General features: G+C 41.9%; 1 protein-coding gene across 2 annotated transcripts in view; it reads right to left on the bottom strand.

Annotated features, from left to right (window-relative positions):
• Positions 1-25,179, bottom strand: part of cdh4 (cadherin 4, type 1, R-cadherin (retinal)) — a 267,007-nt gene that overhangs the window by 83,665 nt on the left and 158,163 nt on the right. For both annotated transcript variants that reach the window (XM_033627295.2, XM_033627296.2), the window contains exon 5: positions 11,409-11,591. In XM_033627295.2, the coding sequence (XP_033483186.2) occupies positions 11,409-11,591 (183 nt within the window). The remainder of the gene's footprint in view (positions 1-11,408; positions 11,592-25,179) is intronic.

Raw genomic sequence — 25,179 nt, forward strand, 5'->3', positions numbered from 1 at the left:
TTAGTTGGACGATCATTTATTTTTCAACAGGACAATGACCCCAAACACACCTCCAGGCTGTGTAAGGGCTATTTGACCAAGAAGGAGAGTGATGGAGTGCTGCGGCAGATGACCTGGCCTCCACAGTCACCGGACCTGAACCCAATCGAGATGGTTTGGGGTGAGCTGGACCGCAGAGTGAAGGCAAAGGGGCCAACAAGTGCTAAACACCTCTGGGAACTCCTTCAAGACTGTTGGAAAACCATTTCAGGTGACTACCTCTTGAAGCTCATGGAGAGAATGCCAAGAGTGTGCAAAGCAGTAATCAGAGCAAAGGGTGGCTATTTTGAAGAAACTAGAATATAAAACATGTTTTCAGTTATTTCACCTTTTTTTGTTAAGTACATAACTCCACATGTGTTCATTCATAGTTTTGATGCCTTCAGTGAGAATCTACAATGTAAATAGTCATGAAAATAAAGAAAACGCATTGAATGAGAAGGTGTGTCCAAACTTTTGGCCTGTACTGTATGTTGTGGCAGAGATTTCTAGTCCAGTGCATCAGCTTTGTGTCTAATGTGACATTATTCACCAAATTACTCTCCTAAAGAAAGCAAGTTCTGAATGATAAGGGGCTCTATGTGAAGTGGTAGCAAAAATCAAAGATCAATCAAAACAGTCACAAATTACATGTAAAGTGTCAAGCTTCATGTGCTGCAGCTGAAAACTGCCTCATGTTTCCTGTACCACTAACAAGGGGGCATGTACTGTAGAAGGAGGTGGAGTTGGGTTGAGTATTTGGCAGATCTGTTCTGCAGGAGAAAGGTTAGACTGTACTTCAAGATCTTGGAAAAGTCAAATATGTGGAACAAGATTAAAGAAACTTTATTCCTGGAGAACTTGTTTTTAATGTGGATGACTCAGCAACAGGGACATTTCTGGGGTGCGCTCTGAGGATTGTGTCAGGAGAAAAGGGAGCGAGTGAGGGGTGTCCTGATTTAAACCAGGATGAGATGTGTCAACAAACTCTGTCTGTTCGTTGAAGCCAGGAGCTGACTCCGATTTTCTATCACACACAGGAGCGGCACATAGACCTGAAAAATGAAGCTGAGTTGAAATGTAATGAGTAACCGATTGTATGAACCAATGCTTATTGGCTCTATGGGTATTAACTGCTTCAGTTTGTAATAAGGAATTAGAGACTGAATTATGGGAGTCATTCTGAGGTATTGAAATGGTGATGGTTAATTAAATGATAATCTTTACTTGCTGTCAAGAGTGGGAATGGCTTTGTTCATTCCATACAGCTCATTCATGAAGACTGGTGTAGCTTAGTGCAGAGCAGTTTCTGACCTCACTATATTGTTGTGTTTCAAACAATATGTGACAGAGCTCACTGCTGTGGCATAGCAATATAATCCTATCATGTGACACACACTACTGAGACAGCAGGGCTCTGTTTAAGTGTTGATTAGTACAGAAACTACCACAAGATCAAATCACTGCAGCAGTTACAGAGCTTGAACCCAATTAAACCCCACATTCTTGCTGTTGCAGAGTCAAACTCCTCATGTTTTGAGATTTTCACACTGTTGAGAAAACATGCAGATAACTTGTAGCTAAGTTCTGACATTGCCGTCAGAAGGTTGCCATACTCCAGAATTTACCCTTGGCGAGGATGAAGTCCTGTAAACCTGCGGTAAGCTGACAACTCCTGTCAGCACTTTCCTCATAGAGAGTGCTTAAAGGGAAACTTTGCCGATTTTCTACCAGCTCTGTGTCATCATCCCACTGTGAGAGGTTTACACACAGGCTTCCCCCTGTGCCGCAGGTACCTGGAGTCCCAGCCATGTAATTCCACTACTACTACAGCGGCACCCAGACATATAACTAATTACTTTTTCAAATAAATAACGCAATTATGATTACTGAAATTTAAATGGGCTCTTTATTTGTTAATTTTGTCTGGACCAAAGCAGATAAATGCAGCCTATTCCCCCAATTTTATCCTGGTTATAATGTCACTCTAAGTGATGAACGAATCAGGGGTCTGTTTCACAAAGCAGGTTCAACAAACTCTGAGTCTAATCCTGAACTCTGAGTTGATCTACTCTGAGATAGGAAACTCTGAGTTTCCGGTTCCAGAACAGCTGATTTGAATCAGTTTAATCAAGTCAGAGTAGTTTCACCTGGAGTTAAGCGCGTGCACCACAACTATAAAAAGCCAGCATCAATGGAGCCCCGATTCGACGAGTCACCATGGCAACGGGGACGGGGAGGGCTGTGTTTTTCACCCCACTAGAATTAGAAATCTTAATGCGCTCATACGCGGAGTTTGCACACGTTTTCAAAAAGAAGTACAACACCGCTGCAGCTGCAAAAGAGAGGGAGATGGCATGGGAGAACATTGCTGCTTGGGTCAATGCGTAAGTTTAAATGTAGTCCTTTGCAATCACAATAATATTACAGGGGAAAACTGCTTGAATGGTAGCCTATTAATTTATTTCATTTAGGTGCAATCCCGCAGGGGAGAAGCGCACTTGGCAGCAGTTTAGGATAAAATATAAAAACATTGTTCAAACAGGTAAGGCTCAGCATAATCTCATGGGGGTACCGCATTTTGATCATGTTTTACATTGTAAAGTAAATATTAAGTGGCTGTTTGACTGTGCAGTTGTTTTATCCCCAACATAATGCTGTTTTCACACACATAAATGTCTTCTCATCTATATCATGTTCTGTTAAATAATTAAGCCTATTTAAACTAACACAGACTTCTACTCAGCCAACAGAAAGAAGGCAGATGCCCGTAAAACGAGCACACTTTTCTGACCGCCCCGCATAAAGTTGCCTTACTCAAGTGCTTAGCATCTCCGACACTGTACAAAAACTTCCATTTGCAAAGAAACGCAGCGCAACACATAATATCTGCTGGGATGTGAGAGCATGACTACGATTGGTAATGTTGCAAATGTAAGGACGGATTAGGTTGTGTATGTAGATGATGGACTGTGACTTGAAACAGTATCGCTCAAAAAGATAATTGTGTGGAAATGCTAAAACATCTATGCGCGGTCTGATAACCATCTCCTGACGAATATTTAATTCTCTGCGCAGTAATGCTGCACCTTCATCCACAGGATCGTTATCAAAAGGACATGCCATGTTAGTGAAAAAAGTCGCCACCTACTGTGCCTAATGGACTTCTAATATACTGACTCTGATTTTTTAAAATGACAGACGGCAGAACTAGGCTACACCAAAACTCGCCTGCTGACTGAATGAATGAGGAAATCAAATGGACTGTGTGGCTCTGAAAGAGGGCGGAGACAGAGAGAAACTCGAGGTTCATTGACAAAAACCTGGTCCCGACCAGGTTAGGTTCATAGAGTCTGTTACTACAGTAACTGACCGAGAGCTTAAGTTACCTCTCTCTGAAACAGGCTAGAGTTACCCCTCTTTCTCTGGTTTGAGTTACCTCCCTTTTTGAAACGGAAAACTCAGAGTTTCCCTCATTTCAGGGTTAACAGACTCTGAGTTTTCACTAAACCTGCTTTGTGAAACGGACCCCAGGTGAGCTGTGCTCAGCTCCTCTCTCTGGTGTCTGTGTGTGTGTATGTTTCTGTAAGTTATTAATAACTGTGGGATGCGTCAATTGAATGTGTGGTGGACTAAATAGTGGGAATCATTCAATCAGTCAATTAGCATTAAGGCTCATTTATACTCCCTTTATGTACAAAAATAGACACATCTGTGTCAATCATTGTAAATGTCACTGCCCTCATAATTTCTTGCAATATTTATGACGGAATAGAATCAGCCAAAAGATGGCACCAGAGAGCAGAGTCAAAAGTCTCACGCAACAACAAATGTAGCGACGGTGGAGGAGGTCGTAATGTTGTACCTTTAAATAGAGCAGCACTGTAGATGGTGGTGGTCTGTGCAGTCATTATATACATCCCGACATGTGGAGAATTGTTTTCACTATATTATAGATTTAAATTTCTTCATCATCTCCTATGGTCATATTTCGCTTGAGCTACGCTACACTGCCTCCATGATCTCCGGTGGTACTTCTCCATATGTCCACATTCAGAAGCTTTCAGAAAATGTTTACAAATACCGATGAAATGTACACAGAGTACCGACAAAAGGCTCCGTTCATCCCCGTCACTTTATCTATCGTTGAACATAAATGAGCCCTTAGACTGTCGCTGCACAAACACCACACAGTTCAGACAATTTGAGCTTCCCTCCTTGAGATCAAGGACAAATTAGGCCTATACTGGTGAGTTACAGTCTATGGGCAGGGTTTGAAGTGCTGTTAGGGTTAAAGGAAAAACCTCAGTGTGTTTATGTCTATATAAATAACTTTCATCACTTAACTTTCATTGGAAATACAAAATTACTGTCAAATGTCTGCCAAACAGTTGCTATTTGATTTTACTCTGCCAAACTGACGTTGTTTCTTGATTTGAAGGCCTGTCCATGCTACAATTAATAGGCCTATCCATTATATCTGTTATGTCAGTCCACTACTTACTTTTCGTCATAGTGATAACGTGTGCAATCAAAGATAAAATGGTATAATATAGCTATGTGCCTTCATAAGAGAACTGAAGCAGAAAAGTTACTTTCCCTAGTAGTTAACTTATTTTATATGCAGTAGATTAATGAAGTTATTCAATTTGTGAGAATAACTAGTTACTGTAACTAATTACTAATTATTATTTCAGTTATTTGCACAGCACTGCTGTCCACACAGTGATGACATAGAGCTGGTTGAAAATCATCAAACTTTTATGTATGTATGTTTTAAAGTGCTGCTTAAATTCAGAAAAAGAAAAATAATTAATGATGTATGACTCCCTGCCAATCAATTATCAATTAGGCAGTATCAGATATTTGATGATATTTAGGAAATCACTTATTGTGAAATAGTTTATTAGAACTACATGTGCCCAGGACACTTAATGAATGTATGTTTGTTTTGCTGTTGTTTGTCTCACACTGTCCTTAACTTTCAGAGGTGAAGTAATGGACTTTCCGTCTGGAAACTGGGCTGGAGGAAAGAAAGAACTAAAAACAAGAACAAAAAATATTAATTTTGTTGGTAAAAAATTATATTAAATGTTAATTTAAATAAATTCAGTCTTGAATTATATAGTACATTGATATACTGAGACATTGGAAACACACCCTCCCACACACACACACACACACACACACACACACACACACACGTATATATGCGCACTCACTTACACAAACTAGACCCAATGGCTACAGTGTGTTTCAATGCACGAGGGATGCAATAAAACTGCAGACAAAACAAGCGGATCCAAAAAGCATATTACGAGCTCATTATGAGCTGTAATGAATTACACTGTGCAATATGAGGTTGTAAATAAACCACCGTGTTTTCATTTTGGGTACTGAGCAAACAGCAGTACAGACATTACAATATCATTGAGCTAACTTGCTCCCACACTCACAAACATAGATATATGTATCATATATATTTTAGCAGTGCAAACTAAATTAGAAAGCCAACGAGGAGCCATGTATTCCTTCTGTCTCTACAGTAAGTGTCAAGTTTTCTCCTGCCAAAGTGTGGAAAGTTAACTCGAGTGGTGGGCGAACTTTGTTTTTGTTTGTGTGCTTCTGTTTGCTTTTGATGAAATCCCTCTAAATGAGGAGCCCCCAGTCATTCTGACTGTGACACATTCGACACTACACTGTGCCCTATTATATTACCCATGAGCACTACCATAATGGGCTATTCAAAATAATGAGGTAAACCAAATCATACTGAGATGGCGCACTTTAATATGCTGGTTCACCTATTCACCTTAAGACCTTCATTCTTCTGCAACAATGTGAATGTATGATAAAGACTACATATTACAGATATCATTACGGTTTCATTTAGCTCCATGGAAAGGCCGTAGAGTCATGCAGAGAGGAAAAGAAACAGCAAGCACAAACTTTTGTCTTTGGTCTTTCCCTTGGCTGTGTGTGGCACATCATATTAAAATAACCGTCCACAATGTGCTCAATTATTTCCGGCTCGCATTATTTGTTTCCCCGTCCTAACCGTGGGTCAGAGCCAGTGTTTGAGGCCTGGTTAAATGAAAGGAGGGTCTTTTCTCTCCCATATTCAGACTGCTTTCCATCAGTTTTGCCTCATTGGCCCCAGTGTAGGTGCTGCAGGAGACGGTTGAGATGAGAATGCCACAAATGGCCTGAAACTAATGTTGGCCTCCCTCACCCTGCAGATTTACAGCACTCCCCAAAGACTTTCTATCTTTTCTTTTCTTTCTTTCTTTTTTCTTTCTTTCTTTCTTTTTTTCCAATCTCAGCCTGTCCCCCTTTCTCCCTCTTCCATCTCCCGCCCTCGCTGCTTTTCAGTTTCCTGAAAAGGGGTCACCATCTATACCTCAGCATCCATTTAACTCTGGCTGTTTTTCAACCTCTCCATTTCCACTGCACTTACATCTGTCATGTCAAATAATATGACAGCAAAAGCTCGGAAGCATATTCCATTTGAGCACAATGGTAAATCAATGGCATCAAAGCTGCACCACTTGTGGTTCGTCATGACTGAATTGCACATGTCAAGGTGAAAATGGCCAGCAGTGGAATGGCACTCTTTTACAATGTTGGTGTGTGTGTGAGAGGGAGAGGGAAAGAAAGAGAAGGGCATTTTTTTTCTTTGTTTGGAGGAAGTCAAAGTAGCGTTCAGAAGCTGAGGCAGAGTATTACCATCTGAGCTATAAGAGCTGTGATGATGATGATGGTGGTAATGTCAGAATGCAGTGGAACATAACCTCAATAGCACCATAAATATTACATAATGACAGTAAGGAAATAAATGAAAAGCTTTATGAGCATATGAATTATTATTTATAATTAAATCAGAGAGAACTTTCCTTTGTATATGGAATTGGATTTGCCTGGGATTAATCACATATCTTACAGCAGCAGAGCTACATTAGCCTCTCATTGTACTCTATGTCATGCTAGCAGCTCTTTCTCCACTCCCACTGAATCAAAGGGAAAAACCAGCACCTGCTCTGCCACACACCTTTTTGGGCATGTCATTTGCATCATTTGATGCTTGCAAAGCCGTAATTACACCCCGAGGGTTAATTGGTCTTTTTAAACCTAGTTGAACCCGACTGTGTGAAGGCTCGAGTGTGGAAGCATAGGTGAAAGAAAACTCAAAGAGTTTCTGCGGCACAGGAGAGCTGCTGTGTCCTGAAATCAAGTGCATAAGCTTTAAAAGGTTGTTCTTGGCCACTTCTGAGACCAGCAAGATAAAGCACGAAATCCCCACCGCTCCTCTCCTCGGCTGCCTGTCAGAATGGAGAGTTATGTTGCGGAGAGAGCCAGGGATAGCATGAGTCACATCCCCCATGGTGCACTGCTTTCAGCCATGGCTGAGGAGCTGAGACACACCTATATTGTGTTCACATACAGAATAGCTGGAAGCAAGATGAAGGACGTCTTCTCACGTGCACATGTTGCACATGCAAACACACACAGGCACGCATGCACACACACACACACACACACACACACACACACACACACACAAACCAAGCCAACCTCAATGCTCACATGACCACACGCACAAAGAGAAGCCCTTGAGGTTTAATCCATCCATCTAACACCCGAAATGTGAAAAGGGGATAAAAGAAGGTGTGTTTTTCCAGGAGGGCAGCACAATTTGGTGCCTCCCCTGACACTCCACGGCCCCACTGTGTGTGTGTTTTGTGCAAGGGTGAGTGTTTCCATGCTTTGGTAGAAAATCTACCCTCTCGCCAACACGTTGGTGAAAGGCGATTTCCGTAATCCGGGAGTGTAAGCCTCGCTCTACAAATGGGCGTAAGGGACTTTATGTGTGTATGTGTGTATGTACTGTATATGTGTGCGTGTGTGTGTTTAAGAAATGCCAGCAGAAAGCTGCATGTCTGTCTGGGTGTCTGATAAGAGGCATCAAGTGGGGAGAATTTAGAGTAGCAGCACAGAGCTGAACGCGAGATGCCTCCGTGGGAAATTTAAGATTCTCCTTATTTCTAATATTTGTCATTATCCGCAGGTTGTAGTAAAGAACTTGTGTCATACTCCAGTTAAACTTTTTATTATTATTATGAGAATGACAGAACTATGAATGGTAGCTGAGTTGCAAGGCAAAATTAAATCCTTATGCATCCTTGGACCACATGTGTAAACGGCACACAGAAACTGTGGTTACTGTCAAACTGGTATTAATAAAAGAAGTCATAGTCTGGATATGTGTTTCAGTCCTACATGCCTTTTTTTAGGGGCAGCTTTGTGTGGTGGAAAAATATTTAAAAAAGATGAGACCAAATTCAATATACAACACAATGCTTTTAAGGATTTTTTTTTCAGTCTACACTTGCAAACTCAAATTGTGGGTACTCAAATGCTTATCATGAATGTTCCTTTTAATGACTCGTGCACTCAATTGTATTATTCTTTTTATTTATTCTGCATCGGCATTTGCTCGTTTGATAATTTGACATCCCTCAAAAAGCAGACAGTGAGACCTGAACACAGGCTACTGTGAGACATAGCCAACACCAAACCAATGAAATACCCTGTTATAATCTCTGCACTAGCCACTCACTAGCCTCCAGCATCCCAAGACTAACTTCCCTGTTTAGCAGCAACACATCCTCCCCTTAGCTCTCACTTACCTACAGGTGTGCTATCTCTCACGGCTCACTGTCATAGGTACCTGACATGACAGACAGGCTTCAGAGCATCTAAGCTGACAACAACATGTTCACTTCACTGAGCCTCTGGAAATCTCAGTGCTTCACTAAACATCTTATCATCTTATCTGCCCCGGTCTACTGTCTCTAAACAGTGACACTAACAGTAAAGGAGCAGCATGAACATTTAAAGATGGTCTGTAACTGTATTTTCTTTATGTCCTGTACTTTTATAATTCACTGCAAAGTTCATAGGGAATGGTCTGATTGAAGGTTATTAACTACCTTCCCAACGTTTGATGATGATGACTATGTGTTCTATAAAGCACAGTCATGCAGCTCTGGTGCTATTTGAGGACCTTCTCAATGTGATTCTGTGAAACTGCACTTCTTCTTTGCCGCCCTTTTCAGTAATAGACTGGCAGAGCAGACAGAGGGTTTCATATTCAAGCAGTCAATTAAGGGCGTATCTATGTCTAACTATGGGAGTGGAAACGTTTTCCATCTCTCAAATTTCATAATGAGCAAAATTCATAAAAAGAGATCTATGCTTATGCACGGCTTTATAAATCTGACAAAAGAGTGTGTATGCATATTTCATTTGGTCATAAATCTCCATGCACCTGGCCCCTGGTGGCTGAGTGGATGAGACGAATATTATGTAAGTTGCATTCCTGCTGGGATTCTTGCCACGAACCTTTGTTGCATGTCATCAACTCCTCTCTCTCCCTGTGTTTCCTGTTCCTTTATACTTCAAAATGCCATTAGAAATCTTAAACTCTAAAGTGCTTTAGATTATATGTATTGATCTTTTTTGTTTTGTAACTTAATTACTATGAGGCAACGGTGCCTCTACTGGAAAACTGAAACGTGTACAATCATTACTTTCCATCATAACAAATGAGAGCTTTAATTTTCCCTCCACTGGGCTAAAATCCCATAATAAACTTAGAGCATATTGTAATTCAACTGTACTGAGAGAAAACTATAATTTTGCACTTTGTCTTGGCTCTGATTGTAGGCCTTGGAAAATCTAGGCCGTGCAGGAGACTTTGGCCAATTACAGGTATTTCAGGGAGGAGTTCCCACTGGCAATCCTACTAACGTTGATGCATGCGCAAAACCCTGTGGTGAAAGTCTGATTCAGTGGTGACGAATCCTGCAGAGCGTTGATATTCCAGCTCTGGCAACAACTGCCCACTCTGTAAAGCAACCCTAAAACTAAGAAGCACTTTAAAAAACAGAGACAGTCTGATAGTAAACGAAATAAAATACATGTTGATATCAGGAAAGTGCTTCAGAAATGGACAGAAAGCACTGCTAATAGTTTAGCCTCCTGCTAACCAGAGCCAAAGGCTCATAGCTGAAGCTTCAAGTTCATGATTATGTAGCTCAGGTTAGCTAAAGCCACGAATCACAGTATGTCCATTGCCTCACTCCCCACCAATACAGATCAACTCGCCAGGAGGAGAACAGACAGGAGGTCTGGAGACGGACCCCCAGTCAGCACTTGCAACTCAAATCAAACCAGCATAAACCCCAGCCCTGACTCCCTGTGGGATCAGCTAACAGGTCAGACCCAGCACTGCCACTGGCAACCAGCCCGCTGTGACGCCCGGGCAGGGGGGTTTGCACTAGCTGAATTAAAGCTACTACAGTACAGCTGCCAACCAAAGGTCCAGCTCCCAAGCTGCTGCCTACTCTCCTACCATGGAAGCAGGCCACAGCGGCGAGGAGTGAGACAGAGGGATTGGGGGATGGCTAGCGAGCTAATTGTTGTCCCATGTGTGGTCTGTTAAACAGAGAGAGAGAACAGGGCATGGAGGGCCATGAGCTGTGAGCAAGTTTGCAATGAAATAAGATTAAATAAATCGATGTATGGGAAACACTAGGTTACTGTATGAAGCACTTAAATATGCCTGTGGTCATCTGGTGGGAGGGGCTTAGGATAGGGAGGGCAGAGCTGCAGGGGAAGGGTGTATTTTCTGCCTTTTATTCTTTTGCCTTTTCAGATTTCTGCCTACCCCAGATTAAATAAAAAATATGTAAAATGTGTTGTCTGTCAAAATCCTAATTTAAACCATTCCTTTAACAAATATTGATCTCAAAGAGTGTTCCCCAACCTCAGAACAACATGGATGTCATGATCACCCATCAATTTCAGGTGTGCTGTAATCCACAGGGATATATACTGTGGTGTGAAAAACAGTTCACCGGCTATATTAACAGGTGTAGGAACGCCATTGAGAGAGAATACTCCTGAGTAATCCTTAGATCTATTCTTCTGAGATGGAGCATGAAGTGCGTATTTGTGTGCTTTCCAGGCAAGGATTTTTTCTTCATTCCGTATGCCTGTCTGTGGCGCCCAGAGGCACAGCAGACAAATCACCTGGCATCATGACTTAAATCGGAGACAAGAGCAGCGTTCGTAGCCTGCTGGGTGTGCTTGATAGAAAATACCACAATATTGTGTCTGTTGGCCTCGTGATGATTGTAAGAGATATTACTGTATATTCCCCCACTCTTCCCTGCCTGACCTCAGTAAGTACTTAGAAATAATATGTTGGGATGTCTATATATCTAAGCTGTTTCTCTGCAAAGACAAGTTATATAAAAGTTTTGCAGTGCACCAAAGACATCCCACATCAGGAAGAGATTTGAGATATTATACAAAATGTCACTCACTCTGACAAGCATGTGAGGGAAGGGTCCTCGGGAGTTTTCAGGCACGTTGATAGGAGGGATGACCCAGTCTCTCTTCTGTCGCCTCAGCCCATTGGCCGAGGAGCTCCTCTGATGTTTCCGAGAAAACTTGATAACTCTGGGTTGGGAGTCCCACACTCTTGACAGCATTTCTTCAATGCCACCCTGAAAAGAAAAAGCCCAAATGTATCATATTATGCCGCATATCACACTGAATAACTTGTTATCATTTGACGATTGCTATTTTGCCACGACAGGTTGGAAGATGAATCTATAAAGTGCTGTGAAATGACAAGTTTTCCCCTCTGCTAAAATTGAAAGTAAAATACTGGGTGTCACGCTGACAATAAGCCCATTTTGGAAGAGCGGGGAGAGTGACAGAGCGGCAAACACAAGGAAATATAAATAAACATTTTTGTGAATGCTGCTGCATCACATTTCATGAGGCCCTTGGCGAGACACACTTAGCCTGCCCAAGCCCTCGGCTAAGAAAGCGAGACCTAAAAAGCAAGGCTAAATGGCTGGGGTTTTTGTCAACTGGGGTGCTTGTGCTTTGTCTGCACCCCTGCACAGATTCTTCAAGCAGACCATATTATTCCTGCCCGTCCCTGTGCTCTCTGTCCCTGCTGAAGACAGAAAACAATGTGGCACTTTGGCCTGACTGAAGCCTATCATCAGATAAAACAGGTATTGATAGAAAACCATAGTAATAACAAGGGGGAGAGAAACAGGAGCCCGCCCTGCACTTTTGTCCATGCAGCAAGCACTTAGAAGACCAGCAACTCAAAACACTGGGTGAGATATATTTTTTAATTAAAAAAAAAACAAAAAAAAACACATTAAAAACACAGTGTGTAGACCTTTTGGATTACTGTAATTTTCCCAAGTCTAGAATCCAATTTTTTTTAGATGTGTGTACTACTTCTTATTTTTGACGCTGAGGTACCTTTGAAATCATACAGGAACACAGTATTATAGGCCACTCCTTTGCAGGAATGTATGGGGGTATATACAGCCCTCCTGCAATGACTCCCTCCAGCTACAGCTGCAGAGAGAAGATTGTGTTCTTTCTCATCTTGCCCGCTGAAATAAGGGTTAGAAGGGTGTGTAAAAGACTGAGTGTTTTTTTCCCCAATCCTCTATGGTGTCCTCCTGTGTAAGATGGTTGTATTGCTGTAATCCACCTAATCCTATTGTTGTCACTGCGCCCTGTGTACACACACACACACACACTCACTGGCAGTGCGCCGCTGTCACCTGAAGCACAGTGGAAATCCTCCCGCTCATCCCACCTGGAACACACACAACGCAGTCACACGCCCCACGTGTGCACACGAGCGACTGCGGACACGTTGCCATACCGAACTCGAGGCCGGCAGTTCATCGTATCAATATACACCTGCTCTGCCCGTGAGAGAGGCAGACTGTAAGCTAACACCTGAGCAAACGCAGCGTATAATTTCATCTTTTGTTTTAACTCTTCACACATTCACAGCTCAGAGGATTGGACCACACGCTCAGCGCAGACCTCTGGATAGCTGAGGGTTTAGCTGGGCAGGAGCGCAGCGTAGAGGGAGCGGGGCGACTGACCGGACGGATGGTTAGAGGACAGAAAGAGGAACTAGGGGACCAGATGTGTTTCACAGATAAGATAACTCTCGTTCCAGCTCCACTCATCCAAAACACTCACAGGTACCAACTGGCGCAGGGGAGTCCGGGTGCTGCCAGCCCTCTCCACGGACGGCAGGTGAAATTAGTCTCTGTCTGTGAATGTGTGTCTGTGTGTATATTTGCAGATGCTCATTTGAAACAAACAAGGGAAACAAACATCATGTTTAGAAAAAACAAACATGCAAACAGAGGATAAACAACACTCTATGGCAGATGATGATGAATCATCAGGACTGTCTCCGTGTTGGCGCATATGGACAGCTATAACATATATGATACCACAGTACCGCTCCTCATCTACGCTCAGTCCAGTGTGCTGCTACCAAGATAAAGTCCTTATCTGCCTTTCCTGGCTGTCTCCAGAAAAACACAATGAATGAATAGTTGCTCTAAATGCCAATCAGCCCACTGACGTAGGTAGCTCATCGGGCCTGACGATAACAAGGTTGAAACATCCGATTGGTCGGGCCCCAACATTCCTTTGGAAATGTTGCCAAAACAGAATTGAAGAAGAGAGACGGTCAGGCAGAGAGACAGACATGGAGAGAGACAATGAAAGGGAGACATCCTTTATTGTAAGTCTGCTTGTGGATGATATCAGCGTAGTGGCTGCATGTGACTGTCACTTTCAAACAGCATGGCAGATGACAGGCTGTTGGCATTGTGACAATACCAGAATAACAAAGGAAAGAAAGAAAAACTGGAAAAAGCTCTCCATGGGCTGCCAGGAAGCTTTTGCTTATTAGGGTTTGGGGATTTCTTTGTGTGTCTGACTGTGTGTGTATGAATACAGCATGTGCATGCATAGTGTGTTCAGTCATGCCTGTGTGCACATACGGGAAATCATGTGTGCTGGCCGTGATGCAGGCATGTGTGAGCACACACAAATGTGTAAAAATAATGCATGAACATATGTGCGGATGTATTTGTCTGTGCGTGTCCCAGAGTGTATATGTGTGTGAACACATGACAAGGAGACAGTTAGTGTGTCGCCGATGCGCCCGGGGCTCCTGAAACCCAGAGGCAGCCAGGGCCAGCTGGCAGCTCCCTACTCCCAGGCAGCCTGCACATTGCTGGGGCATTCTTTAGGCCCGCAGCCCCCGAGCCCTGAAGCTGACATCTGGAGGTTATCTGTCTGACAAACAGGCAGAACAATACAATAAGATTGTGTGCTCATTTCCCATCCTCTGTTCTGTGTGCCTCGGAAAATATTTGATTCAGGTCTTTTGATGTTATTTTTTTTATGTCTTTAGTGCTGCAGTTCCCTTTTCTGGTTCGCTATGATAAAAAAAGAGATCACAGTGCTCGTCTTCAGTAAGGAGAATGTTCTCCCATGAGGTCTTCTCTCAAAAACTAAAATGAAGAAAAATAACATTTAAATCTGACTTTAAATAAAAAAGTACTGAAATTCTCTGCACTGCTATTTGCCCTTTGAGACCTGCAGCTTTCCAGTGTGGATTGTCAACATAATCAGGCAATAATCACAAAGTTTAAGCACACAGCAAAAACACAACCATCCAGCTCTGCTTGTGTTGCTTGTCAACGACCAGTGGACCCCAGGGTCCTACGTTCCACCCTGCTGCCGGCCTTCTCTGTAATCTACCTTGAACAGGTGAGGCTGTCTGGGGAGAGCGCGGTAAAAATGCAAATCAAATAAGCACTAAAACCCGCTCCGGCAACCAGTCGACTCCAAACCCAGTGGTGCATAACTGATGGGCTCTAAGCTGGTGGAGAAGGCAAACCAACGTGCCATGAAATCAGTACGAGTTGGAGAGCACTCAACGAGAGGCCCTACCTGTGTGAGGTGAGATAGCCTGAGTACATAGACACAGCGGAAAGGGCTCTCAGGCCAAAGATGCTCTACACTTCAATTGCTTTGGTATTGTACACTGGAAAATTAAAATGAGCCGGTTGATCATGGAGCACGATCCAAGTATGCTAATATCAGCTGCTAAAACAGAACAGTGAGAAACTAAGCCAGTTATTAAAAGCAAATCAACGCACTCTCGCCGGTGCAATACAACAAAGCAAGCATATCAAGAGAAAAAAGCAGCAGTATATTCTGCGCTGAGGCCAATTCATCCGAGTAGACATGAACCAAGCACACAATTTGTTACACTACAACACCTCTCTCAACACATTATCTGTCTCGACACAAAACAAGCTGCTATTTGAGCTGTGTGTCTTTTAATTACCATTGAGAGGAAGAGGATATCCTGAGCTGTTTATATCCTCTGTTGCTGTGTTGATAACGCAGAGATAGGCTGCGGTTAGGTGATGCGATTATGATAACCCCTTTTCTAAAATAACTATTGACTTTCAGAACAAAGAGATGGGCTCAGATAACAACTGCTCACCTCTGTGTGTTTACAGAACTGGAAAAGGAGAATGGGCCATGCTTCAAATCTCAGAAATCATCTGAAGTCATTGCACTAAACTTCACACAACACACTTCTGTTAACTGACTTACTGACTTCACTAGTTTATGATGCTATATATCAAAGGAGAGAGTTTGGCTTTTTAACTCACTGCTGGTCACAGTAGAAAACAGCTGTTCTTTACTGTTAAGTATCTATAGTCAAACCCACAAGAAAAACTTCAGCAGGAGAGGAGCGGACTCTCTTCTCTATTGTTGCAAATTGTGATTAAAGGGCTGAATATTTATTCCACTCAGCGGCGCAGACACACATTTAATTCTGTCTGTCATTTTGCATGAACATGTTCACACGTGTTTAAAGCCCAGTTCAGACCAAAGATCCTGATGAGACAAAATCGTTTTAGAACGTTGGAGCAAAAAGTTGCAGTGGTGTGAACTGGCCGGTCTGAACTCGACTCAAGCTGGCTGATGGTGTCAGCTGCAACTCAGCTGGTAAAATCGCAAGCAGCTGGTTTTAGAAGTAAGGCTAGTCACCTGTTTCTACAGCCAATCAGCTTGTAGTGAAGTCCGCTGGTCAAGTCTAAACGACAGCAGATGGCGTGTTCATTTGTTGCGGCAGGTGCTCCTTCCCTGCCGAACCCTCTGTTTCCGTCTTGCTGCTTGCTGTATGTGCTTATACTCCCTCGCTGTTTATATATATTATAATGGCACATTTATTATGAATACAGTCCATCTGATGTTTATTTTGTTAATGTTTTTCGCCATTTCGTCACTACTACAAAGGCAGCTGTAGCCAGTATCTCACTATCACTATCCTCGTTGATATTTTAAGAAGCTACAAATTATATTCAGCCACAAAATAATCAGAACAGAAGTACAGAGGGTTGTTGCATAGAGATGATACACTGTCTCATCTAGTTGCATTAGTGTGAACCGGCAGGTTTTTAGAACATTGCAGAATGGCGCACTGCAAGTAATTGCATGTTTCAGCATCTCGTTGCAACTCTTTGGTCTGAACTGAGCTCAGGGCTGCACCAAATTATACTGAGTCATTTTTTAAGGTGATGACATCATAAAATATGACAACAGAAATTTGAAGCTCCATTCAAAAACTTCAGTAAAAACTTGTAATGTCTGTCATCATATTTTATAACATCATCACTCTAAAATATGACAGTATGATTCAGAGGAGCCCTAAACACGTGGACACATGTTTTTGAAAAATGAATGAAATGTGTGTCTGTGCCCTTTGTGTGGAAAATATATTTGACCCTTTTGTCACAATTTGCATCAATACAGAAGAGATTTCCATCTTCTCTAACTTAAGTGTGCTGATACATACAGTTATTTTTTAAGATGATGATGTCACAAAATATGATGACAGACATTTGGAGCTCTGAATGTCTGTCATTATATTTTATGATGTCATCACCCTAAAAAAAAAAAAAAAAAAAAGAATCCTTGAACAAAATCCTCAATATGAATAAAGTGATTTGTTGGATTAGAGGTCCAGTGTGTAGGATTTAGGGACATCTATTTGCAGAAGTTGTATATGTTATTCATAACTATGTTTTTATGAGTTTACAATCCTAAAAATTATTGTATTTTTGTTTCTTTAGAATGAGCTGTTTATATCTATATATGGAGCAGGTCTGCCATGTTGTTTGACGGTAGCCCAAACAGTCAAACACTGGCTCTCGATAGGACCATTCACATATTTGTATCAACCACCATAGTTCTCCTGCACGCACTGCAAAGGAGAGGAGTTTCAGTTCTGCAACCTCACCGCTAGATGCCACTAAATCCTACACACTAGATCCTCTTTTATCAAATAAACTTTCTTTAATGAATAAATGCAATTTATGGTGCTGTTAGATTTCTGCTAGACCGCCCCGTTAATGCAGGTGCATGCCTCTCTTTGTGTGTGGTACTGTAAGTGTGACAGCATATTTATGACTACAGTGAAAATGCTGTGTTTGAAAGGCTAAATGCCAACAAGTATGGACTGAAGCAAAATATTTAATAAAATGAAAACATGTTGTGAATTTTGATGATTACATTTTTATCTTTGTTTTTGGACTCCACAAAGCTCTGTTGTGTTTGCATCACTGTGCAGAAATACTGGGTTAAAACTATGAATGAATGAAGCTTAAAAAAATCAGTACAACCCTTCACACATTTGCTGGGTGAATTCACATTACATAGACACAAAATGTATGACTTGAGCCTAGACTGGAGACATGTACAGTATTTGGTGCCATGCTAACTGTGTGGCTCTAGAGATGGCAGTCGGCACCTCTGGAAATACTCACTCCAAGTGCATTCTGGCACAAACTGGACCGTTTATATATTGAGAGTGTTGTTTGAATGTACTGTTCGGTTATTCAGGACACCACACTGTCGGAGCAGCAGCGCGTACTCTGGGCACTCTGTCTGGGAGACGGAGCAGCAGCACACCAAGCAAAATGAATGTGTAATGAACTAAATGGTTTGCTCATTCAGATGACAATAGAACGCTCTGTTTCTTCAAACAGCAGTGCTTGCATTTCAATGTAGAGCATCAGATTGGATTTATGAATGCACCCAGTGTTGGTCTGCCAGCACTTTGGTCCAGACTGAAATATCACAACAACTGTTGGATGGAATGCCAGGATATTTTGTACAGACACTCATGGTCTCTGGATGATGTGTTTTACTGATTTTGGTGTTCCCCTGGTTTTTCTTCTAGCACTACCATCAGGTTCACATTTGTGGATTTGAGTGAAATGTCTTGGAAACTATTGACCAGCAGGCAATAGTCAGTACAGACATTCATGTTCCGCTCAGAATGAATTGTAATAACTTCAGTGATACCCTGACTCTTTATCTGGTTTATATTTCAATTTATCCAATACTACCTTCAATTCAACTCATTTCAATGCAGTTTTATTTATATAGAACAATATCACAATTTCCCTTAGAGGGCTTTACAACATACGACACCCTCTGTCAAATGTTAGAATGTTGAACTAAGTAAAACTTAACTTTGGCATAGTGAGCATGTTAGCATGCTGATAGCATTTTAGTTATTTTGTCTCAGTCGTGGGTAGTAATGTTGTCATTATTTGTTTCTGTTAGTTTTCCTCTAAATCGTACAAACTGTCAAATTAAAGGAGTGAGACAGGAAAGGCAGCAGGGAACAGGAAGTCCAGATGGACTAAACAACATGACCTTGCTCCCTGAGTCAGAGTCTTGTCTGCAGAGCCATTTGACATTATGGCAGGTCAAAGATTCAAACCAGACTCTGCTGCTCTGTCTAGACAGACTCTGCTTATTCCATGTCAAATGAGGAGATAGCTGAATTTCAATAAATATTAAACTCTGGCGAGTTCAAAATGTAACAAATCAATTAGTCAGCCGGACGAGATGAGTCTACAGCAAAACTGTAATCCCTTAGAAATGTCATCCTTCTCACTTAAGTCATAAATAGTTGATGTCATTGAGGACAAACTGTTTAAAAGGGGGATTTTTCTGCCTCGTGGAGTTTGTCACTCAGTGTTTCAGTGGATTCCTTACATTTAGCAGTTTTAATAATGAAGGTCCATCAGAAATGGCAGAATGGGACTGTACAGTATGTAACAAGCAACTATTAATCAATTATTCAATTAATTTAATTAACCACCAATCAAAGTCAGGGTTTCCACACTTTTTTTTACCTATGAATTTTCAAAAAAATTCTCTAACTTTTCCATAACACTTAACCCATTTCCATGACTTAATTTAAGTAGTTTAAAATGGATAGGCCTAGGGTTGGGTACCGTTCATAATTGAACCGATATGGTACCGGTACCGGTATCTGGAATTCGGTACTGGTACCAAACGGTACCTTATTTTGGTACTTTTTAAGCCTATGGACCCTAGGCCTTTTTGGGGTATTTTTTACTGCCTTTACTTTTAAGCTCATATCACAGTCATTAAAAAAGCTACATACACATGCTATATCTTGTTTTTTTCAGGACAATCTGGGCTAACCAGATTTGCCATCACTCCATGTCCTTCTATGTGCCTGTATTTTATATTAATTTTTATATCAATGAAAAAAACAAATCCGTGTTACTAAATTCTTACATTTTTACATGTACCTCAGCATAGCAAGTTGGAAAATGACATATTCTACCATATATGAAGAGGGGAGACTCTCTGGAATCTGGCAATATAAGAACCATGATGCTGGGACATTTTGTCACTTCACAGTTGTCCAAAACATGTGGTTTGGATCAGTGCTGGTGAGTCCAGCGCTCTGGTCGAGCTTTTACCTGCCGACTGTTCTTATTTTAACTCCCCGCGGACGTCGGGTCGTGGAGGAGGGACGGCGGCGGTTTATAAAAACGTCTTTAAATGTAAGCAGTGCACTCTCATCCTCAATTTCCAGCTTTGAAGTGACTTTATTTGAGGTGGGTCGCTCCGACCCGGTGCTGTGCGCTGTCATATACCGACCGCCCAAATACAATAAGGACTTTGTTAATGACTTTTCTGGTCTTCTGGCGGAAATCATGCCGAAGTATGACCGTGCCATTTTTCTTGGGGATTTTAATATTCATGTGTGTTGTCCTGATAAGCCGTTGGTGAATGACTTTTTAAACCTTACTGATTCTTTTAATCTGGTGCAGTGTGTGTCTGGTCCCACACATGAACATGGACACACATTAGACCTCGTCCTCTCTTATGGTTTATCTGTGTCTAACTTGGAGATCTGTGACGATGCGATTTCTGATCATATGCCTGTTTTGTTTGAAGTTGCTTTCTCCTGTGCCGATGTTAAATCTGGTGCCACTGTTCAGCGCCGTCGGATTTTTAACTCTTTTACTGCCGGTCAGTTCTCCGTGGCTTTTAATCAGCTCTGTGTCTGCCCTGCCTCTGCTAACACAGAGGAGCTCAGCTCCTGGTTTAACTCCTCCTGCCGAACCATACTGAACTCTGTGGCTCCAATAAAAACTGTGTTGCCCAAGGCTAAAACTGAGCCATGGTTCAATGAGGAAACCCGTGCAGCTGGACGGGAGTGCCGCAAAGCAGAGCGGAAGTGGAAGAAGGACAAGCTGCAGGTTTCCCTCCAAATCCTAAAGGACTGTTGGCGCTCCTACCAGAACACTGTTAAAGAGACCAAAAGGAAATACCTGTCAAACCTCATTGAGTTAAATCGTCATAACCCGCGTGTGTTATATAAAACCATTGACACTGTTCTTAATGCCCCACAGCCTGTCAGCTTGGAGGCATCTCCTGACATGTGCAATAGCTTCCTGCATTTTTTTATTGATAAGGTTGCTACTGCAAGGGCTTTCATCTCAGCCCCTGCATCTGACCCCTCTGTCCCTGTTCCTTGTTCTGCAGCTCTTGATAAGTTTGAACCTGTGTCCCTATCATTTTTAGAAGAGCTGGTTGGCCATATTAAGCCATCAGGTTCTCCCTGTGACGTTGTCCCTCCTGGTTTCTTCAAAGTAGTTTTCCCTAGTATAGGGCAGTCGGTTCTGGCCGTCATCAACAGCAGTCTGTCCTCTGGTGTTGTTCCCCCGAGTCTGAAACATGCAGTGGTCCAGCCCTTACTTAAGAAACCTGGCCTTGATGGCAGTGTGCTGGCCAATTTTAGGCCCATCTCTAAGCTGCCTTTTATCTCCAAAATCTTAGAAAAAGTTGTTCATGCTCAGCTAAAATCGTTTTTAGATGAGCATAATGTCCTGGAGATCTTTCAATCAGGCTTTAAAACCCTGCATAGCACCGAGTCGGCTTTAGTAAGAGTTTTTAATGACATCCTACTGGCAAATGACTCTGGTGACCATGTAATTCTTGTTTTGTTGGACCTAACAGCGGCTTTTGACACCGTGGACCACAATACCCTAGTGGCTCGGTTACGCCACCTAGTGGGCATCTGTGGTACCACACTGGAGTGGTTCAAATCTTATCTGGCTGACCGAAGCATGAGTGTAAGCCTTGGAAACTCAGAATCCAGCTCTGCTCCACTGCCGTATGGGGTTCCACAGGGGTCGATTTTAGGGCCCCTGCTTTTTTCTTTGTATTTACTGCCCCTGGGATCCATCCTGAGAAAGCATGGCATCTCTTTCCACTTCTATGCTGACGATAGTCAGATATATGTGCCGCTAAAAAAGAAAAATGCCTTCTCACTCACACCACTTCTGGCATGTCTTGAAGACATCAAAGAATGGATGGCCTTGAACTTTTTAAATTTTAATGAGAAAAAAACAGAAGTGATGGTGTTTGGTCCCAGTGGCCTTTGTAAACCTCCCCCTGTTGACTTGGGCCCTTTGGCAGATTTTTTAAAGCCAACAGTCTCAAACTTGGGTTTTAAGATGGACAGTGATTTTAAATTGGATCGGCAAATTAACTCTGTAGTGAAGTCCAGCTTTTTCCAAATTAGACAGCTGGCTAATACGAAACCTTGTCCTTGCACAACAGCACTTTGAAACAGTAATCCATGCCTTTATTACATCTTGGCTGGATTACTGTAATGCACTTTATTTTGGAGTCAGCCAGTCCTCCCTCGCACGTCTCCAGTTGGTGCAAAACGCAGCTGCACGACTGTTAACTGGAGTACGTAAGAGGGAGCACATAACTCCCATCCTGGCCTCCCTCCACTGGCTACCTGTGCACTTTAGAGTCCATTTTAAGATTCTTTTATTAGTTTTTAAATCTTTACATGGTCTGGCCCCACCTTACCTCTCTGAGCTTCTTCACCCCTACGCTCCTGCTCGGTGCCTCAGGTCAGCTGATCTGCTGCTTCTGGAGGTGCAGAGGTCCAAACGGAAGCTCAGAGGGGACAGAGCTTTTTCCGTTGCCGCTCCTAAATTGTGGAACGAGCTACCCCTCCACATTAGACAAGCCTCCTCACTGTCCATTTTTAAAACTCGTCTAAAAACCCATTTTTATTCCTTGGCTTTCAACTCCGCATGAGACTCTGTTTCTGTTTTAGTGTTTTATGGTTTGTTTTATTTATTGTTTTATTGTTTTTAAATTATTTTAAAAACAATAAACAATTATTTTACTATTTATTTCCTGTTAGTTATTTTATGTCCCTGTGTTGCTTTGTCTATTTATGTACAGCACTTTGTTTCAGCCGTGGCTGTTTTAAAGGGCTATATAAATAAAGCTGAGTTGAGTTGAGTTGAGTTTGTGCCAGGCAGACATGATTGCCAGTATTTTTTCATTATTGCAAGAAATTCCACTGACTCATTCACAAGTCAAAAATGTGTTTTATCTGAAAGAAACATGCATCTTATCATATTTACATCTAAGATCATAAAAAATAGTCAACCAAGTGCAATGATGTCCTCCAAGATAATAGGCTATGGGCATTGGTGGGGGGCACGTGTCCCCCTCAATGTATATGGTGACTACGGCCCTGTCAGCATGCATAATTAGGCCTCAGTTGTCTGGGTGCGCAAAGGTGAAGTGTGCTGGTTTTGTCATACAAAGTTTGATGGAGTGTCAACTGGACAATATGGAGATATTTGCATCTTGAAAGCCGGACTACAAATGTGGATAGACAGGGAGAATCACACGCAAGCCTAAGACCTGGTAAGATACAATATTCCTCACTATATGAAGTGACTGATAACAAGATCTGTATAATGGATTGTAAAGAAATTCATCAGGTTTTTATTTTGTAGACACTTAATCTGTATTTATAGCGTGATGGGATGACAGCACAATGATGTGTGTGGTCCTGCGCTTTCATGTGATATGCGTGGCCTTTCTGTGGGAGCCTGCATTCGCAAGTAATCCATCCAAGAGTAATGTGTGTGCAAAGCTGTATGAAAGCTCTGTTATACATCATTTTATTGTAAATTTATCAATTTTTTTCGCTGTGAAAACATTGGACTACCAACAAGTGCTTGGCCTTGTCGGAAAGCTACAGTTCTGCCGTTTGACGTGATATGCGTGGCTTCTTGCTATGATGCACAGTCGCGGAGAAAATTCACAGAGAAGAACGGGTGTGAATTTGGACGCACTATGCGTTGTTTGGGCCCATAGTCTAAACTTCTTAGTTTCAACATTTTATTGAAAACATTTAGGAAGTGTGCTGCACGTTAACTTTTGTCTGCACATTTTTTTTGTCGCCATTGTTGCTGAGTCTGAGGTGCGAGTCATGCGATCGCCTCCACCTCAGGTACCAAAATTTGGCACCGTTTCATTTTAAGTGAATTGGTACTTGGTAGTACCGACGTGAATCGGTACCAAGTACAAAAAGTACCGAGTTTCGGTACCCAACCCTAGGTAGGCCCATATAGCGGTATAGCCATACATTATTAAACACGTTAAACACGCATTTCCCAGGCACTTGTGGCTAAGCACATTGCTTGCTAACTTAATTCGCTCGTTAGACTTTTCCAATAGAATGGGAAATAGCTGAATATACCAATAGACCACACCAGCACGTACAGGTACTTTGCGAAACATCAAGGCCATCCCCTTTTGGGGGAATAGAAACTAAATATCAAACAGATGTCAGTGCAGTTATTAATTAATACGTTTGTACACATCTATTTCTTGTTGAACAAACATTTGTTTTATAGCTGTTTTGAGAGCTTGCCTAAATCTAAGCATTTGTGATACCTTTATGAATTAAGGTTGATCGTCGACATATCCTGTCAGGTGTCCACCACCCTGAGTGGATCAATGACCCAACACACTGGCAGGATATTATAGATGTCCTGCTCAAAAAAAAAACCTGGTGATTCAGTCAAATAAATATATGTTTATTGAATCACCAAATATTGTTAGGATAGGTATCTTCCCATCTTCCTGTGTCTTTCCGGATGTGCCTTGGCAGTCTGGTCTGTGTGTATCACATGATACGAGTGATGTGATCACAGCACGTATTCCAAACTTTTTCAAAAAATTTTGTTAATTCCAAACAATTTCCAGGCCTGGAAAACCCATTTTTTTATTACAAAACTTTTCCAGGAATCTTATGACCACTGAAACCCTGCAAAGTGTATTTTTGGGTCCCTTTAACCATGTTCCTGTTTCACATTATCCTGCAGCACATACTGTATTCTAATAATTACATTTTTTTAATGACTATGCTCTTAATCAAACAGTTATTCATTTGTATTTCTCCTCAGGGTATACCAGGAGATTGGAACTAAACTCTACTGTCGCACTAGCACCTATTTATAGCACCTGAAGGAAACAGTGACAAGAACACATGTAAACACTGTCCTGGCAGAAAGGCATACTGTACTGTACGTATAAAAGCTGGTTTTCAAATTTCCATGTGATTAGAGAAAACACATTTATTTCTTGTTCAATTATTGAATCTTTCTCCAGCTCCATGATATGGGGAACATAATTATATGCCGAAACTACATCACCTGGTCCTCGCAGACTCCGCTAGAGTGGAACATTAGCTCAATCAATGTCAATTATTTCCCAGTCTCCATTATTGCACTGCCAGGAGTGGGCAGAATTTTAATCCCCACTCTGCAATTGCTTTAGCTACATGAGTCCTGGGCTTTTTGTCATGATTAGAAACATGACTGAACATTAAGCCCGATGGCATTCAACAAGTAGTGCAGGAAAAATGATGATGGGTTTGTCGCTCAAAAAAAAAAAAATACTGCCCGCTGGTGGAAGTCAGTAACAGTGGCTATACATTTGGTCCTGTGTAGTTTCACAGTCTCTGCTAGTTAATAGAGCCTTGGTAGCAAATAG

This window comes from Epinephelus lanceolatus, chromosome 1 (assembly GCF_041903045.1).
Source record: "Epinephelus lanceolatus isolate andai-2023 chromosome 1, ASM4190304v1, whole genome shotgun sequence".
In the NCBI taxonomy this organism is placed as follows: Eukaryota; Metazoa; Chordata; class Actinopteri; order Perciformes; family Serranidae; genus Epinephelus; species Epinephelus lanceolatus.